The sequence below is a fragment of the Solanum stenotomum genome, chromosome 1 (genome assembly GCF_019186545.1).
Source record: "Solanum stenotomum isolate F172 chromosome 1, ASM1918654v1, whole genome shotgun sequence".
NCBI classification, from domain to species: Eukaryota; Viridiplantae; Streptophyta; class Magnoliopsida; order Solanales; family Solanaceae; genus Solanum; species Solanum stenotomum.
In genome coordinates, this window is record NC_064282.1 from 7,390,817 (window position 1) to 7,408,495 (window position 17,679).

General features: G+C 30.0%; 5 protein-coding genes and 1 long non-coding RNA gene across 6 annotated transcripts; 2 read left to right on the forward strand and 4 right to left on the reverse strand.

Moving 5' to 3' along the window:
• The first annotated feature begins 856 nt into the window (after positions 1-856).
• LOC125853530 (basic blue protein-like) lies at positions 857-2,143 on the forward strand. The gene is made up of 3 exons (XM_049533241.1): positions 857-1,025; positions 1,163-1,347; positions 2,036-2,143. The coding sequence occupies exons 1-3, from the start codon at positions 857-859 to the stop codon at positions 2,141-2,143; spliced, it is 462 nt and encodes a 153-aa protein (XP_049389198.1).
• Positions 2,144-2,799: 656 nt separating this feature from the next.
• Positions 2,800-3,259, reverse strand: LOC125873922 (basic blue protein-like). Its single transcript, XM_049554749.1, has 2 exons — positions 3,088-3,259; positions 2,800-2,996 (listed from the first exon to the last, which is right to left on the reverse strand). The coding sequence occupies exons 1-2, from the start codon at positions 3,257-3,259 to the stop codon at positions 2,800-2,802; spliced, it is 369 nt and encodes a 122-aa protein (XP_049410706.1).
• A 3,306-nt stretch (positions 3,260-6,565) lies between these two features.
• Positions 6,566-7,025, reverse strand: LOC125873896 (basic blue protein-like). The gene is made up of 2 exons (XM_049554728.1): positions 6,854-7,025; positions 6,566-6,762 (listed from the first exon to the last, which is right to left on the reverse strand). Exons 1-2 carry the CDS (start codon positions 7,023-7,025, stop codon positions 6,566-6,568), a joined length of 369 nt encoding a protein of 122 aa, XP_049410685.1.
• A 2,821-nt stretch (positions 7,026-9,846) lies between these two features.
• LOC125873886 (basic blue protein-like) lies at positions 9,847-10,466 on the reverse strand. The gene is made up of 2 exons (XM_049554724.1): positions 10,246-10,466; positions 9,847-10,139 (listed from the first exon to the last, which is right to left on the reverse strand). Exons 1-2 carry the CDS (start codon positions 10,415-10,417, stop codon positions 9,943-9,945), a joined length of 369 nt encoding a protein of 122 aa, XP_049410681.1. The 5' UTR covers positions 10,418-10,466; the 3' UTR covers positions 9,847-9,942.
• Positions 10,467-13,435: 2,969 nt separating this feature from the next.
• LOC125873930 (60S acidic ribosomal protein P1-like) lies at positions 13,436-14,296 on the forward strand. Its single transcript, XM_049554754.1, has 4 exons — positions 13,436-13,552; positions 13,654-13,748; positions 13,836-14,048; positions 14,147-14,296. Exons 2-4 carry the CDS (start codon positions 13,680-13,682, stop codon positions 14,198-14,200), a joined length of 336 nt encoding a protein of 111 aa, XP_049410711.1. The 5' UTR covers positions 13,436-13,552; positions 13,654-13,679; the 3' UTR covers positions 14,201-14,296.
• A 1,489-nt stretch (positions 14,297-15,785) lies between these two features.
• LOC125873959 (uncharacterized) lies at positions 15,786-17,014 on the reverse strand. The gene is made up of 3 exons (XR_007447220.1): positions 16,775-17,014; positions 16,226-16,396; positions 15,786-16,151 (listed from the first exon to the last, which is right to left on the reverse strand). It is a non-coding gene; the product is annotated as an uncharacterized LOC125873959 (long non-coding RNA).
• Positions 17,015-17,679: the final 665 nt, after the last annotated feature.

Genomic DNA, 17,679 nt, shown 5'->3' on the forward strand with positions numbered 1-17,679 from the left:
AGCCGTTATAGCCGAATATAAATACTTTTTGTCAAGATTTAACTTCATGTAAACAATTTAGTGAATTCCAATCTATTAATCGTCCATACCTAGAAATTAGAACGATAAAGAGATAAGGGGAAAAAACGCTTATACCACAAAAAAGTAAAATATTTTATTATTTTCATACTCTATTTTTATTTTAAAATAGCATATATCTATTTTTATTCGCGCGTTGATATCATGTTGACATCAGCGCCCACATTTTCCCTCTATGATACTATGATACCATCAAAGTATAATATACAGTGATGGTATCAATGAGTAACTGAGAAGTGTTCTCAATGAGTAAATAATTACACAATTGGATCTATTTTATGTAGTTTTTCCAAAAGATAATTTTAGTCTTCTACACAATAAAAGTCAAAATTTTCAATTTTCACTAAACAATATACTTTTTCAGTTTCTTGTAACATTTTTTCCTTTTTAGTCCTTCGAAAAAATAATGATATTATTCATATTTGGTAAATAATTTAATTTTAAACTTTTCATCTACTCTTAATGAGATGAAAATCTTTAAATTCTATTTGACCATAAATTTCAAAGGTCTTTTATTTATTCTTAATAAAAATTTGTATTCAGTCAAATAACTTTACAGGAGTTAAATTTCATAAAATTAACATCAAATGACCAACACTAATATCATCAAAATCTAGAAAAAAATATACATTAGCATTAATTAAGTAGTCTAGCTAGTACCACTATAAAAGGTTGTAACTAAAAGCATTCATCTAAGTTCAAGTCTATACAATTAACACCTTATAAAATTCCAAAAACCTTTAAATTAGACAAATTTTCATTTAGAGAAGCAGAAAAAATGGCATGGAAATTAGAAGGATGTGCTATTTTTTTGGTAATATTCATGTTGTTTGCCATCCAAATAAGTAATGCATCAACAACTTATAATGTTGGAGATAGTAATGGTTGGACATTTGGTGTTAGCAATTGGCCTAATGGCAAGACTTTCAAAGTTGATGATGTGCTTGGTATGAAATTACTAGTATATCATTATTATGCCCTTTATTCGTTTTTTTTGTTTAAATGCATATCAAAACACAATTTTAAAAGAATTTATTTAGTATTTAATACTTTGCGACTTTCATAACTTTATTTTATTTTGCAGTATTCAATTATCCTAGAGAAATTCACAATGTGGTTATAGTGAACAAGGTGGATTACAATAATTGTAACCCTTTAGGAAAAATGTTTAATTCAGGGAAAGATGTGATAACTCTTAAAAAGGGCACAACCTATTTTATTTGTGGTGTTCCTGGTCATTGTGATGGTGCCCAAAAAATTGCAATTACTGCTAATTGATTAAATAAATATTGTTTTCTTTCTATCGTTTTTGATTTGTTTGTCTCTCTTTCTTTTTTTAAATCATCTGAGAAGAGGAAAAAAAATGTAAGAAGTAACAAATGATTTAATCATAATTTTGAACTTTTAATTAACATGAAGTAGTATTTTAGTAGCTAGTGATGACTAATTTGGTTATTGTAATACTTAAAGTTTTGATAAATTTTAGTTAAACTCTAATGATAAATGAGTGGAATCGCGTATTGGGGAGAAAAAATAAAAAGTTTATATTATCAAAATACGAATATTTATCCAAGCATTCATTTTTAAAATCATTTATTCATACCACTAAATCAGCGGTATGCCTCCTTAAAAGTAGGCAATATAAAAATGAAAAACATGAAAATTAAATATATAATTAATTCTTTATGTATTAAAACTTGTTATAGAATTAAATACGTTGATATGTTATAGCTGATAATTAACTAACCCTATACATAATGTTTTTAAAATTAATTTTACCTATTTACTAGTATATTTTTTCCCTAAATAGGATACTCCGCGAAATCTAAATTACGTGAAGTCTTCACTTTCAATGCTGCACTCGTGTCAGATTCTCCAAAATATACTATTTGGAGAATCCGACACACACCCGTTAAGGCCAAATTACTTCTCTCTAATTTGCATTCTTCAATCCCAGAGAAGAATACAGAACTGGGCCAAGCAAATAACTAAGAAATACCCATTGGGCCTAGAAAAGGGAAATCAAGAATTGGGCCTTAACCTCACCTCCTTCATTGAAGTCTAATGGGCTCCGGCATTCTTTTGTTCAATTTTCTGTTCGATTTTGTACCCTAACTATAATACTGAGAAATTGAGAAAATAAACGAATTGAAATTTGAATTACTTTCTTAATTTTTCGTCTTCAAAATTTGAGGCTAGAGAGGATTTCACAAGAATCTAAAGATTCAAATTTGTTGATTTTGTTACTCAAGGGCTAAGCCAGTGTTCAAAACACTTTTTTATTATGTTATTAATAGTTTGGAAATAAATTTATGTTATTCAAAGGTTAAAAACAAATAGTTTTAATTATCTAATATTTAAATATAGAGGTAACATTTCAATATTCAAAGACGTATTCAGATTCGAACATCTTACCGATTTGAATTAAGTAAATTATAAAAAAAGACGCTTATCATTTTATGTTTCAAGAAATGCATTACTTAATCTCTTGTAAAAAATAAAAACAATAAGATTTATAGGATATTGAAAATTCCACTCACATGTTCATTAGTAAAATTTATTTTTACCCAAAATAATAATGCTTAGTTTTTTTCATTCAAGTAGGCAAGTAAACACATCTATATGGACGAAAGAAATAAAACATTATATTATATAATTATTAGTACTCCAAAATTACAATTATTGACTAGAATGAAAATAAGACTATTGAATTGGAGTAAATTAATTGGCTGTAACAGCTGCCTTGACACCATTAGCACAGTGTGGTCCGATAGTACAAATGAAATATGATGTTCCTTGTGTGAGAGTTATTTTATCATCTCCGGAAGCAAAAACTTGTCCTCCAGCACCATTACACGAGTCAAACCCTGCTTGATCCACCTTCACCACATTGTGCGCTCCGCCTGGGTACTTAAACTCTGTATTTTTGTTAACATGAAAAAAGTACATACACATTAGTCGCAGTTTTTCATCATTATTTGAATAGTAAATTTATCAATAAATCCTTACCGATAACATCGCCAGTCTTGAAATTCTTGCCATTAGGCCAACCATTCAACTTGAAACCCCATCCATTAGCATCACCAGCAAGAAATGTATCTGCTTTTGAAATGCTGGTTTGAAGCAAGATGCAAAGCATCATAGCAAAGGCAACAATTGTGACTTTGTTTACTCCAGACATTTTGAGAATGAATATATTTTATTAACTAGATAGATGCAAAAAGGGGTTAGAATAAAGGCTCTTAGTGTTGTTGTGCCAATTGAGTAAGAATGTAGGCCTTTATATAGGGAACTTTACACATACAAAATCGTAATATTGGAACCTTTTATAGTAACAAAGTTAAAAAATGTCCATTTTTGTAGTGACTTACTAACATTTAACAAAATGAAAAAAAAAAAAAAACGAGGAAAAAATTGAGTGAGTTACCAAAGATGCAAAAATGAGATAGATATCATTTGAATAGTATTTTTTTAGGAAAAAAGATAAATGCAATTCTTTGACTATTGAAGTAAGGAAGAATTCACATTAAGGGAAATATATAATTAACATTCCTAATATGTATAGTCCATTATGGTTCGTTACATTTTACAACTTCAGCTTCTATCAATAACCAATTAGTCCCCCTTTTTGTCCCAAGAAGTTGTTGACGTTTATTTGGTTACTATATTTTGAGATTTCATATCATGTGGACAATTTCTTGTTTATTTAGTCGGTTATTATGTTCTGAAAGTTGAATATCATGATTCAATTACTTATTAGTATCATTAATTTTGAAGTCGAACATTTAGGTCTCATTGGTTCAAAATCATATTTTTTTAACTGAGTGTTAGTCTGAAAACTCACAAACATCTTGACTATTGAGGATATAATTATACCTCAACTTTGAGACGATTTGATGAGATTTTGAATTGAATTTCATATTGAACTTCGAGATTGAAGAACATAAGTAGTATAACCTCATAAAAGTCATTTGATAAACATAAGTACAGTACTCATGTATATGTCATATGTATGTCACTTATTTATCATATATCAAATATAATATTGATGCACATGATATACATAGAATATATACTAAATAAGTGATATACGTAGAATATATACTAAATAAGTGATATACGTAGAATATATACTAAATAGATGATATACATAGTTGCCGTCTTCACAAAATATGACTTCAATATTTTTTTTATATCAAAACTAATTTGAAACAGTTCTAAATGCACCCAAACTTTATAATCAACTCCTCCTAAATGTTTCTAATAATATCGAGTAATACTCAATTATGATACCATTGGGTTTTGGCTGCACCGAGTGCATTTAAAAATGAAAATGAAAATTATTATTAATTAAGTTACGTGATTGTTTGAAAGAATCTATGAAAAATACTAACAAGGACTGTGGTGGAGTAGTATATAATTTTTTTATTTTTAATCAGAGGTCTCGGATTTGAGTCTCCTTGGATACATGACTATCTTTGTTAGGGAGCACTTTACCCTTAATGTATATGTATGTATCTGGAGTGATTCACATCATCGCATGTATCTGAGATATCAAATACATGGGAGAGTGGCGAGCGAGACGTGAGAGGAGCGAGGGAGGTGAGTTAGATTTGCTATGTATCTCAGATACATGCGAATCCACTTGAATACTGTGTATCTAAAACAAATTACACCTAAATTTGACCCCCTGTATCCGAAATACATATATCTGGACGTATCTAGAGGCATCAGAATCTGGTAAGATACGTAATATTGCAAATTGAAGTGGTAATTAGCTTCTAAACTAATGGGATTTAGGTAAGTCCCCTTTTCAAATTGGGTCCTCAAAATTATGTTCATGCTGTATTTCTCCACTTTGTAATTTTAATTTTAAGAGTGTCAATTTAAAATTTAAGTTCACGTTAATTAAATAATTATAACGATGATTAAATGATAATTTTATTTGTTAAAATATCAAACATTTACTGATTTAACATAAGTACCGAATAACATTAACTTCATTAAATTGATTTTTGAAAAAGAAAAAAGAAGAAAGATTTAGAACCTTATTTTATGAATTTGAATGTGATATATGCTGGAAAAATTCTTTATCAAAAATGACAAAAAAATATTATGTGTCACGTATATTGATCACATCTTATTCTTTTTTTTTCCTGTCAAAATACTTATGAGTAATTAATTATAAATTCTTTGGAACATCGTCAATATTTCTTTCATTTCTTTATGTAATTTTTCTTTCATTAATATAATCTTATTCTTTTCTTCTTTTTTGAAAATTATATCAATCTTTTTTCCTTTATTCTTGATAGTTCTATGTACCAAAAAATTTAATGTTAAGATCCACAAAATGTATGAAGTAGACATGAATAAGATTTCTTGAGACATAATTTTTATTAAAATTGTTTGTTTGTTTATAGATGTCCTTTGTTTGTGAAGTACTTGTCATTTTATTTTACTAAGTAATTATAAGAGTAAAAAAAAGACACCTTGATGCATAAAACATTTGCATTAGCAAAATTTAGAAAAAAATCGCACCTTAAGAGATGTAAAGCTTGTACAACTCTTAACCTAGAAGGAATTTAATTTGGTCATACTTTTCAAGAAAATTTGTAAATCTTGAAGTCTAATTTTTAACCAATTGTATATCTTCAAGTTATATACATATGTGAATTGTATACTCCAAAGATATACAATATACAATACAAGTGTTGTGTAATTTTTTTAGTGTAACTCAAATGATCATATATTAAAGAAAAGAATCACATTCATCCATCAATGTTGGGCCTAGAAAAAGGAAAGTCAAGAACTGGGCCTTAACCTCACTTCATTGCAGCCTAATGGGCTCCAACATTCTAATCAATATCATTTGTTCGATTTTGTACCCTAACTCTAATACTGAGAAATTGAGAAAATAAACTAATTGAAATTTGAATTAATTTCTAAATTTTTCGTCTTTGAAATTTGAGGATAGAGAGGATTTTACAATAATCTAAATATTCAAATTTCTTGATTTTGTTACTCAAGGGCTAAGCCAGTGTTCAAAACAGTTTTTTATTATGTTATTAATAATTTGAAAATAAATCTATGTTATTCAAATGTTAAAGACAAATAGTTTTAATTATCTAATATTTAAATATAGAGATAACATTTTAATATTTAAAGGCGTATGCATATTCAAACATCTTTACAAACTTGAACTAAGGAAATTATAAAAAAAATGACACTTATTATTCTATCTTTCGAGACATACATTACTTAATCTCTTGTAAAAAAATAAAAACAATAAGAGTTATAGGATATTCACACGTTCATTAGTAAAAAATATTTTTACTCGAAATAATAATGCTTAGTTTTCTCATTCAGGTAGACAAGTAAATACATCTATATGGACGAAAGAAATAAAACATTATATTATATAATTATTAGTACTCCAAAGTTGCAACACTTGACTAGAATGAAAATAAGACTATAGAATTGGAGTAAATTAATTGGCTGTAACAGCGGCCTTGATACCATTAGCACAATGTGGTCCGATGGTACAAATGAAATATGATGTTCCTTGTGTGAGAGTTATTTTATCGTCTCCGGAAGTGAAAGCTTGTCCCCCAGCACCATTACAAGAGTCAAACCCTGCTTGGTCCACCTTCACCACGTTGTGCGCTCCGGCTGGGTACTTAAACTCTGTATTTTTGTTAACATGAAAAAAGTACATACACATTAGTCGCAGTTTTTCATCATTATTTGAATAGTAAATTTATCAATAAATTCTTACCGATAACATCGCCAGTCTTGAAAGTTTTGCCATTAGGCCAACCATTCAACTTGAAACCCCATCCATTAGCATCACCAGCAAGAAATGTATCTGCTTTTGAAATGTTGGTTTGAAGCAAGATGCAAAGCATCACAGCAAAGGCAACAATTGTGACTTTGTTTACTCCAGACATTTTGAGAATGAATAAATTTTATTAACTAGATAGATGCAAAAAGGGGTTAGTATAAAGGCTCTTAGTGTTGTTGTGCCAATTGAGTAAGAATGTAGGCCTTTATATAGGGAAATTCACATACAAAATCATAATATTGGAACCTTTTATAGTAACAAAGTTAAAAAATGTCCATTTTTGTAATGAATTACTAACATTTTACAATATGAAAAAAGGGAAAAAATTGAGTGAGTTACCAAAGATGCAAAAATGAGATAGATATCATTTGAATAGTTTTTTTTAAGAAAAAAAGATAAATGCAATTCTTTGACTATTGAAGTGAGGAAGAATTCACATTAGGGGAAATATATAATTAAAATTCCTAATATGTATAGTCCATTTCGGTTCGTTACATTTACAACTTCAATTTCTATCAATAACCAATTAGTCCCCCTTTTTGTTGACGTTTATTTGGTTACTATATTTTGAGATTTCATATCATGTGGACAATTTATTGTTTGTTTAGTTGGTTTTTATATTTTGAAAGTTGAAACATGAATCAATCACTCATTAGTATCATTAATTTTGAATTTGAACTGTTAGGTCTCATTGGTTCAAAATTATATTTTTTTTATCTGAAAACATACGAACATCTTAAGTATATAATTGTATGTCAACTTTGAGACGATTTGGTGAGATTTTGAATTGAATTTCATATTGAATTTCGAGATTGAAGATCATAAGAAGTATAACCTCATGTGTATGTCATTTATTTATCATATGTCAAATATAACATTGATGCACATGATATACATAGAATATATACCAAATATATAGATGATATACATAGCTGCCGTCTTCGCAAAATATGACTTCAATATTATTTTTTTATATCAAAACTAGTTTGAAACAGTTCTAAATGCACCCAAACTTTATAATCAACTCCTCCTAAATGTTTCTAATAATATCGAGTAATACTCAATTATGATACCATTGTGTTTTGGCTGCATCGAGTGCATTTAAATATGAAAATGAATATTATTATTAATTAAGTTACGTAATTGATTGAAAGTATCTATAAAAAAAAATTTAATAATGGTTGTGGCGGAATCATAAGTACTTCTTCATTTTTAATCAAAGATTCTAGTTTGAGTCTCCTTGGGTACATAGTCACCTTTATTAGGGAGCATTTAACTTCCCAATATGGGACTTCCCAACCCATATTTGAATTTAATTCGGCTCCAATATAACAACCGAACCAATTGGAAAATAATTATCTAAATGATTTGTCAAGTTTAATACTTTAATTGTTCAAGAGAATTGTTTGAATCCTTTTTTCATACTTACTCTTCGTTTAAAAAGGTTCTTAACTACTTACATTTTCTAATAGAATAGTTCGAGAATAATCAAAAGAGTAATAGTCAAAATAGTCTTTAATTTATGTCCTTAAATATTATTTTTTTAAGGGTGTGCCAAATCCCAATAATTCAATTAATATGAACTAGAGGGAATCACACTAGACGCATGTATTTGTATGTATATGAAGTGACTCACATGTAATATCAAATTCATGGGAGAGTGGCGAGCGAGATGAGAAAGGGACAAGGGAGGCGAGGAGATCCCAAATACATGTCAATCCACTTGGATATAATGTATCTAGAACAAATTACACCTAAATTTGACCACATGTATCCGAGATATATGTATCTAGACGTATCTTGAAGCATCGAAATCTTATAAGATACGTAATATTGCAAACTAGAGTATATTTAAATAGTTAGCTCCTAAACTAGTGAGATTTATGTAAGTTCTCTTTTCAAATCGGGTCCCCAAAATTCAACTAATGTTGTGTTTCTCCATTTTATAATTTTAATTTTAAGAGTATCAATTTAAAAATTGAGTTCACATTAATTAAATAATTATAATTATAATTATAATTATATGATGATTTTTTGATAATATATCAGACAGATTTAACATAAGTACCGAATAAAATTAACTTCATTAAATTGATTTTTGAAAAAATAAAATAAAATGATTTAGAACCTAATTTTGTGAATTTGAATGTGATATGTGCTGGACAAGTTCTTTATCAAAAATGACAAAAAATATTATGAGTCACGTATATTACTCACATCTTCTTCTTTTTATTTTATTTTTCTGTCAAAATACTTATGAGTTATTAAATTATAAATTCTTTGGAACACCATCAATATTTCTCTCATTTCTCTATGTAATTTCCCCTTCAGTAATATAATCATATTCTTTTCTTCTTTTTTTTGAAAATTATATTAATCTTTTTTCTTTTATTCTTGATAGTTCTATGTACCCAAAAAAATTAATGTTAAGATCCACAAAATGTATGAAGTGGACATGAATAAGATTTCTCGAGACTTAATTTTTATTAAAGTCGTAAGTTTGTTTATAAATGTCCTTTGTTTGTGAAGTACTTGTCATTTTATTTTACTAAGTCATTATAAGAGTAAAAAAAAAAAAAAGACACCTTGATACATAAAATATTTGCATTAGCAAAATTTAGAAAAGAATCACACCTCAAGAGATGTAAAGCTTATACAACTCTTAACCTAGAAGTAATTTAATTTGGTCATACTTTTCAAGAAAATTTGTAAATCTTGAAGCCTAATTTTTAACCAGTTGTATATCTTCAAGTTATATACACATGTGAATTGTATACTTTAAAGATATACAATATACAAGTGTTGTGTAATTTTTTCGAGTGAATTCATTCATCAATGTTGCGACAAAAGAAGAACAAAGTGACAATAATTATGATAATTTTCTTTTCACTTAAAGTACTCCACAAGCAAAACTCATGTTTACATATCATGAAATAAAATATTTTATATCATCGATACTCGAAATCATAATTATAAATGTGAAACAAAATCATTACGTTTCGATACATATAATTTGAAACAAATTAATTAGCAGTAATAGCAGCCTTGACACCTTCAGAACAATGTGGTCCGATAGTACAAATAAAATATGATGTCCCCTTTTCAAGTGGTATTTTGTCATCTCCTGAATTGTAAACTTGTCCTCCACTAGTTTTGCAAGAGTCATATTCTCCCTTGCTCACTTTTACCACATTGTGCATATCAACTTTATATTTAAATTCTGTAAAAAAAAACACGTATAAATATGGTCAAGAAATAAAATTAAATAGTGAAAATGACGTGAATAGATGATTTTTTTAACCAAGATTTTATTAATGAATTCTTACCAATAACATCACCAGTGTTGAAAGTTTTGCCGTTAGGCCAACCATTCATATTAAAACCCCAACCTTTATCATCACCAGCAGGAAATGTAGCTGCATTTGAGATGTTGGATTGAAGTAAAATGCACAACATCATAACAAGGACAATAATTGTGGCTTTGTTTACTCCAAACATGTTGAAAATAGATATATTAATTAGATATATGCAAAAAGGATTAGAATGAAGGATGCTCTTAATATTGGTGTGTTAATTGAGTAAGAATATAGGCCATTATATAGGTAATTTTCTCACACATTTAAACTCAATATTTATTGAATTTGAAATATTTTATGTATTGGTATTGATGTTACTTTTATCGGTAATTAATTATAATTTCCTCATATTATAATGTGTGGAGACTTTAGTGTAACAAACTTAAAAGGTCTTTATTTCTATGTTGACTCGATAAAATGTTATTAAAGCAAAAAGGGGAAATTCAATAGAGCTTCTAGAAATGCAAAGTGAATAGTATTGTTGTGGGTGAAAAAATAATAATAATATTGTTGTGGAATATATTATAAAAAGAAAAAATTGATATGTTTTTCACAGAGCAAAGTGAGAAGAATAATTTGCTAAGTATTATTTTAAAGTAAATGTAAATTCTTAACTAATATATTGAAATTTTATACATTTTCAACTGGCCTTTTAGAGTTATTCATTATTGTGTAGACTATTAAATTTTAGTGTAAAGTACAAAAATCTCATAAATTTTGGGGGCCAGTTACATTCTATTTCGAAAGTTTTTCCAATTACAAAAATTTCGGACTTATCATTGCTCTCGGATGATTTCTTAGTTGTCCGATACATTGTAAATGATACACTACTTAATGGGAAGGATGTAGCCTAGAGATGTATTTGAGATGAGATTTTTGTTATTTTTTAAAATGGTGAAAATTTTAGAGATTATGATATTTTAAGTTATGTATTTATGTAATTTTTCTTAAATTCGATAACCTACTGAAATCTCACTAGCTTATGAGTTAATTACTAAGATATTGTCATATTACGGATCTTCTCCGATTTTTGTACGTCCAGATACATCAAGATACACATATTTGAGATACATGTGAATCACACTATATACTGTATCTGGTGTCGTTCGCATGCATCTTAGATACATAAACAAATCTCGTTTACTGCCCTCATATATTGTAGAAATCTCACATCTAAGATTAGAGAAATCAAGGATTGTATTAATGAAAATAATTTGAGTTACAAGCTCCTTATATAGGAGAAGAGTCATATTATAGTTATACTAGAAATCCTACTACAACACAATTATTTACATGAGTAGTATTGTATTATAACTCTAATACCTTATCCTAGTCGACTCCTGCAATATACAGTAGCTTAGTCGTACATAACTTAGGATTTAGTAGTCTAGTCCTAGCATGACCCTAACTCTAACTCGTCAGCCTGCTTCGATGGACCTGTTCCTTCGGCATGTTCCATCAGTCTTCAAGCTTCCTTCAACATATATCACTCGGATATCTGGTATCCCATGCGAATAACATAAGATACATGTATATATTATGTATCTAATATGATTCACATGTATATGAGATACATAGATAAATCTCATTCGCCGCTCTAGCCACCCTGTCATCTCGCTCACCACTCTCATATATCGCTCATGTATATGACATCCTAGATACATGTGAATCACGTATCTAACTTGAACTATGGTATGAAATTATTTAATAGTGAAATAAAATGTAATCATTTCAAACTATAAGGAGAATTAGTAAATATGGTAGGAATATCTGTATAATTAGGTAGTTTTCTTTTATAAACCTTAATAAAAATTGAGTTGAGTTGAGTCTTGATTTGTTTGATAACCTATTATCGAATCCGTTTCGACCCAACCAATTTGATCCAAATAAATTTGAATTGAATTGAATCTTGACACATTTGTTATCTTGAATATTTGTGTAATTAGGTAGTTTCTTTTATAGAACTTAATAAAATTTGAGTTTGGTTGAGTCTTGACCTGTTTTATAACCCATTATCCACCTATCTCAACCCACCCCATGATCCAAACAAATTTGAATTAAATTGGATCTTGACCCTTTTACTGTCTTGATTAACTATGACTCACCAAAATCTAACCCAACCCGTCCAATTATCACCACTAGATCACTCCTTCATATGTTACAAATTTTCTTTTGCACAAACTTTTCTATTTAATAACTTTATATTCATAAAAAAAAACTTTTACAAGTGAAAAATAATTAAAAGGAAAATTTTCAAAACAATAATATTTTAGCATTTAATAGGACATCATAGCCACACTTTCAATATGTATTAAAAATATCAATATTTTAGTTTGTTATATTGTTGATTTATGTATTTTTTTTTCATTTATTTAATTTGAAAAAATGCAATTAATTAATAATAGAATGATGAAAATAAGGGAGAGAATATTTCAAATAAGATAAAATCATTGAAATTCCTCCTCAGTTACATTCCAAATAAAAATCGACATGCCTTCTCTCTCCCTTATTCCTCAAATTTTCAACATTGATTTTCGACACTCCATTGATAATATTCAATCTATGCCAAATTGAAGTCGATTGATTTGAGATTATTGCTGCTAGTGAAGAAGATTTTAGAATGAATGCAAAATAAAAATTAAATACAAAACTTGTTGGCATACAAAGTGAAATTGAAATAAAAAGTGAGATTGAAATACAAAGTGAGCACAAATAAATCTTGTTGGCATACATTTAGAATGAATACAAAAAAATAAATAAAAAAAATACAAAACTTGTTGGCATACAAAGTGAAATTGAAATACAAAGTGAGATTGAAATAAAAAGTGAGGTTGAAATTCAAAGTGAGCATAAAAAATATAAAACTTGTTGGCATACCTTTAGTCTTTAGAATGAATACAAAATTAAAAAGAAATACATAACTTGTTGACTTACAAAGTTAGATTGAAACACAAAGTGATATTGAAATACAAAATGAGAACAAAAAATACAAAACTTGTTGGCAATATAATTAGAATGAATGTAAAATAAAAAAGAAATACAAAATTGTTGGTATATAAAACGGGTTGTTATCTATCTCATTGAAATATCAAGTAATCTTACAGGGCTAATAGGCCCAATGTTCATTGGGTTTTCAATATTGGGCCCCCAAAACCCTGCTAACGCTGTGTTTCTCCACTTTATAAACCTCTCATCATCTCAAATCTCAAAACCCTAGCAGCAAGAACTCAGTAACAGCAGCCCGAAGAAGCATACCGCCATTTTCTTGTCCTTTAAGGTACAAACCCTAACCAATTCCTCTGCAGTATCATAAGTTCATCTATATATGAATTAGGCATTTTCTCCGTAGGAGTTTCAATATTGGTGAAAAAATTGCAGGAACAGGTAGTTCGTTTGAGTAGAAAATGTCGATCGGAGAAATTGCTAGTACCTACGCTTGTTTGATCCTTCACGACGATGACATCGCCATCACAGTTAGTTTCTTTGCCTGATAAGTTTTATCCGGATCTGTTTTTATCGTTTTGTGAAGTATTCATTTTGGTTTGTTTTGATTGTAATAGGCAGAGAAGATTTCTGCTCTTGTAAAAGCAGCAAATCTCACAGTCGAGCCTTACTGGCCTCTCTTGTTCGCCAAGCTTGCCGAGAAGAAAAACATCTCAGATCTCATCATGAACGTTGGTGCCGGCGGTGGTGGTGTCGCTGCCGTTGCTGCCCCCGTCGGTGGTGCCGCTGGTGGTGGTGCAGCAGCTGCCCCTGCTGCTGAAGAGAAGAAGGTAATGAACTATTTCATCTTTCTTTTTTTTCAGAATTCGTTTAACCACGAGTTGCATATTTATAATTGAGTGTTAATTTTTGTTTTATGTGTGTACAGGAGGAACCGAAGGAAGAAAGTGATGACGATATGGGATTCAGTTTGTTCGATTAGAAAGCTACCGTTAGTATGATCTGTTCTTTTGTTTCCAAAAAAATATTGGTTAAAGTTTTAGTTTTGATGTTTGAGATATTTGGAAAGTTTAAGAGTAACATTTAATCATCAGGAGGTTATGTACTCCTGTTATGCTAGTTTGAGCCATTTTTGTCAGTTTAATCAAATGTTTGTCCCTCTATTGTTAAAATTTAATTATCTGTTTTGTTATATTGTCACTGATCTTTTACTTAGCAAGTCTTTACAAACAATAGAATGCTCTTAGTAACCACGAAACATTCCATGCTATTTTAGAGTCCCTGTCTTGACAATTTTCGATGTAAGGCTATGCTACTGTAGTTTTGACTTTGAGACAGTTGGTGATGCAGCTTAACTGCCTGAATGGATCTTGATTTGGAAATGTCTTCCATATTTACATGATATGCATTTGAGCTGAGCTGTCTTCTATTCTTGATAAATTGTTCAGTAGATACCAGTTGCAAACGACGTAGGATAAGTTGTTTTAGGTTGTAGTCATTTGCAACTGGTGTTGATGAGATGTTTTCTATGGAGTTCTTTGGCGGCAATCTACTGGCAGTTTTAGAATGTTGAATAATTATCTGTCCTTAGATTAATGTAAGTTGGATGCTAGCCTTTTGATGTTCTCTTTGTCCTTATGCCTTCTACTCTACTGTCCTTCCTCTGTTCATTTTAGTATACATCAAAGTGGAGAAACTTGGTTTTATCTATTCCCAAGCAAATGGCCGATTTGAGCCAAGAACCAGCTTCAGCATGATGTAAAGAATCATGTATTCACTATTTGATTCTAAATTCTTTATGAAATGGTTTGCATTTGTTATTTTTCGTGAATGGCTTTTGAAGTGATGGTCCTATTGAAACAGATATGAAATTAGTGTAGTGGATTACATTTCTGTAGTCAAGTCTTCATTTTAAATACAAATGATATTATTATAAAGCCACGAACTGTGAATTTGAGTATGGAGTAGCCGTCTGTTGCAAGTGTAAGTCTTTTATGTGGTGAAGAATCCTTCAAGTCACTGTGTCCCATGCTTGTGATTTAAATGATATTTGTGAGTAACTGATGACCGTAGTATGTCCATTCGTTACCTCTTTCACTATACTTGCTACCTCATTTCTCCCCCTATTACCTAGAAATCTATGCGTGAATGTAAAACTCATACTATTATTGTCGATGGTTAAGTTGGTAATGGCTTCGTGCAACTATCTGAGTGTCCCGACTCCTGAGTTGTCATTTGAGTTAAACTAATAAACCTTCCAGAGAAGGTCACTTGAATACTTGAAAAAGGCACACACGCTTTGTAAGTCGAGATGGATTTGTATAACTTATAACATAAACGTTGCTTGCACCGTTCTTAGATTAATGGCACCTTCTTAGCCATGATCGCCTCTTCCCGTTTTCTACCAAATGCAAGACAAGGTCAAAATCATTCAACTTCTGAAGAGGTTTGTTAACAAAAAACAACAGAAGCCAACCAACACTGATGTAGCTAGACAGCAAAGGAGACGCCTTGGATAAATAACAAATCTGATGTATGTAGAAGGCACTACTAGATTTGGAAACATCAACTTGACATCGTAACAACATATTATCCCCATGGACTTCAAACTCGAAAGTGGATCAGTAACTATCAAATGTAGTAAACAGTTATTAGAATCTTAAATACAGACTTGCTTGAGATTTGGACAAGAAAAAAAAATGAAGGATATCCTCCTAGTTGACATTGATAGTGATTTTAGATTACAAACAACAAAAAATCCAGTATAATCCCACGGTAAGGTAGACCTTATCACAACCTTGTGATGACAGGGAAATTGTTTCTGAAGGACCCGACTCAAAGAAAACTTAGCTTGCCACTATCGCCAGACAACAATTTCTCAATGTCAGGAAAATAATAGGTTCTTCATCCAACTTCAAGTCCCCAGCCAGTTGCTAATTTCAATTCAAATAATATAATCAGTAAAACTAATCCAACAAGTTGGATTAACATCAATAACAAAAGGTACCTGGCTCTAATTGTTTGTAAATACTTATTACTGTGTAGAACCACATAAAGACAATAGTATCATCCAAAAACTGTTCAGTGCCACAGAATTGAAAACTCTGTGATCATCCAAAAGCTGTGTCTTTCTCAATGTTCTCATCATCAATATAATCGATCTTGGCTTTGGTTGATCCTTGGGTTCGTCCGTTACAAAAAAATCATCGATTCAATACCATTCCATATATAAGAAATCAGAAATAATCAAACTAGGACTCTTTATCCATATAAGAAATACAAGTAGTATTATTTCTGCAAAAAGGTTTGCTTTTCTTGAATTAGTACTGGAAATTTCATCCTAAGAACAACAAGTACAGACAACAACAGAATGGGGATTCATGACCATTGCACATATATATGAGCTTACACATCACATGCCAGTGCCACCATCAATTTTATAGACAATAATAGTGATAACACCGTAATATCCAATAGATACAGGTAAACAAATATACTCAGTGTAATTCACAAGTGAGGTCTAGAGAAGAACTAGAGTATTGTACGCAGATCTTACCCCTATATATCCATATGTTGGAGGTAGAGATGGAGGTTGTTTCCATACGCACACAAAGTAATCTGTGAGGTTTTCTGATAGAGAGAGCTGCAGAGCTAGTTTGGCACTTTGGCCCCCTCCTCAGTCCTCAGTAAGCTGGGAGGTGGACAGAATGCCAAAATGGCTCTACACTGATACTCCTAAGAAACTCTTTTAGTACACCATCTTCCAGCAGATGCAAATATATATATAAGTTCCTTATGAGAGAGTGCTTTGATTTCTCTCTCTCTCTCTATATATATATAGGCTATGACTCTACATAGTGTTTTTTCCTTCTTTAGGGGCGGATGCAGTGTATATATTATGTTAGCTTAGACACAAACTTTTTCAGATCTCACTGAATATGTTATTGTTGTTCTATGTTGAATTTCTACACATATAATTCAAATCTCGAACCCATGTCCTATATCTTACTTTGACTTTTTGAAAGTCTTTTATGTTGAAAAAAAATGAAAAGAAAAGGGGAAAGTGGGTGCATGAGCGTGCATGGTGGTTGTACGACTTAGTGGGAGGTAAAAGGGAAAGTTCATAAGTAAAAATAGTGTTGTTTTTTTCCTACTTCTTTACCTCATTCCCACCTTAAACTTGTAAGAAAGATTGAAAGAATGCTAGCTCTAATTTGCTTCAGTACTCTCTCTTGTACTTTATGGACAAAATATTACCCGTAAATCTTCTTTTTCTAAAGTGAAGCATACAATTCATGAAAAAATGATATTCCTTCGTCAATCAAAAAAAATAAATATACATTTCTATATTTAATAACAATTTAACTTTTAAAATATCTATTTTATATTTAGTGAAATAGTTTTTGAGTCACACAAATATTTATAACTTATTTTCGTATCGATCGAGGAATTATTCTTTTT

Bases quoted from the DNA above. Each gene is read 5' to 3' on its own strand.
- LOC125853530 (XM_049533241.1), top strand. From the start codon at position 857: ATGGCATGGAAATTAGAAGGATGTGCTATTTTTTTGGTAATATTCATG. The intron at 1,026-1,162 runs GTATGAAATTAC...TTTATTTTGCAG, and splicing joins CAAAGTTGATGATGTGCTTG to TATTCAATTATCCTAGAGAA. The intron at 1,348-2,035 runs GCTAATTGATTA...CTTCAATCCCAG, and splicing joins CCCAAAAAATTGCAATTACT to AGAAGAATACAGAACTGGGC.
- LOC125873922 (XM_049554749.1), bottom strand. From the start codon at position 3,259: ATGTCTGGAGTAAACAAAGTCACAATTGTTGCCTTTGCTATGATGCTT. The intron at 2,997-3,087 runs GTAAGGATTTAT...ACAAAAATACAG, and splicing joins CAAGACTGGCGATGTTATCG to AGTTTAAGTACCCAGGCGGA.
- LOC125873896 (XM_049554728.1), bottom strand. From the start codon at position 7,025: ATGTCTGGAGTAAACAAAGTCACAATTGTTGCCTTTGCTGTGATGCTT. The intron at 6,763-6,853 runs GTAAGAATTTAT...ACAAAAATACAG, and splicing joins CAAGACTGGCGATGTTATCG to AGTTTAAGTACCCAGCCGGA.
- LOC125873886 (XM_049554724.1), bottom strand. From the start codon at position 10,417: ATGTTTGGAGTAAACAAAGCCACAATTATTGTCCTTGTTATGATGTTG. The intron at 10,140-10,245 runs GTAAGAATTCAT...TTTTTTTTACAG, and splicing joins CAACACTGGTGATGTTATTG to AATTTAAATATAAAGTTGAT.
- LOC125873930 (XM_049554754.1), top strand. From the start codon at position 13,680: ATGTCGATCGGAGAAATTGCTAGTACCTACGCTTGTTTGATCCTTCAC. The intron at 13,749-13,835 runs GTTAGTTTCTTT...TGATTGTAATAG, and splicing joins ACGATGACATCGCCATCACA to GCAGAGAAGATTTCTGCTCT. The intron at 14,049-14,146 runs GTAATGAACTAT...ATGTGTGTACAG, and splicing joins CTGCTGCTGAAGAGAAGAAG to GAGGAACCGAAGGAAGAAAG.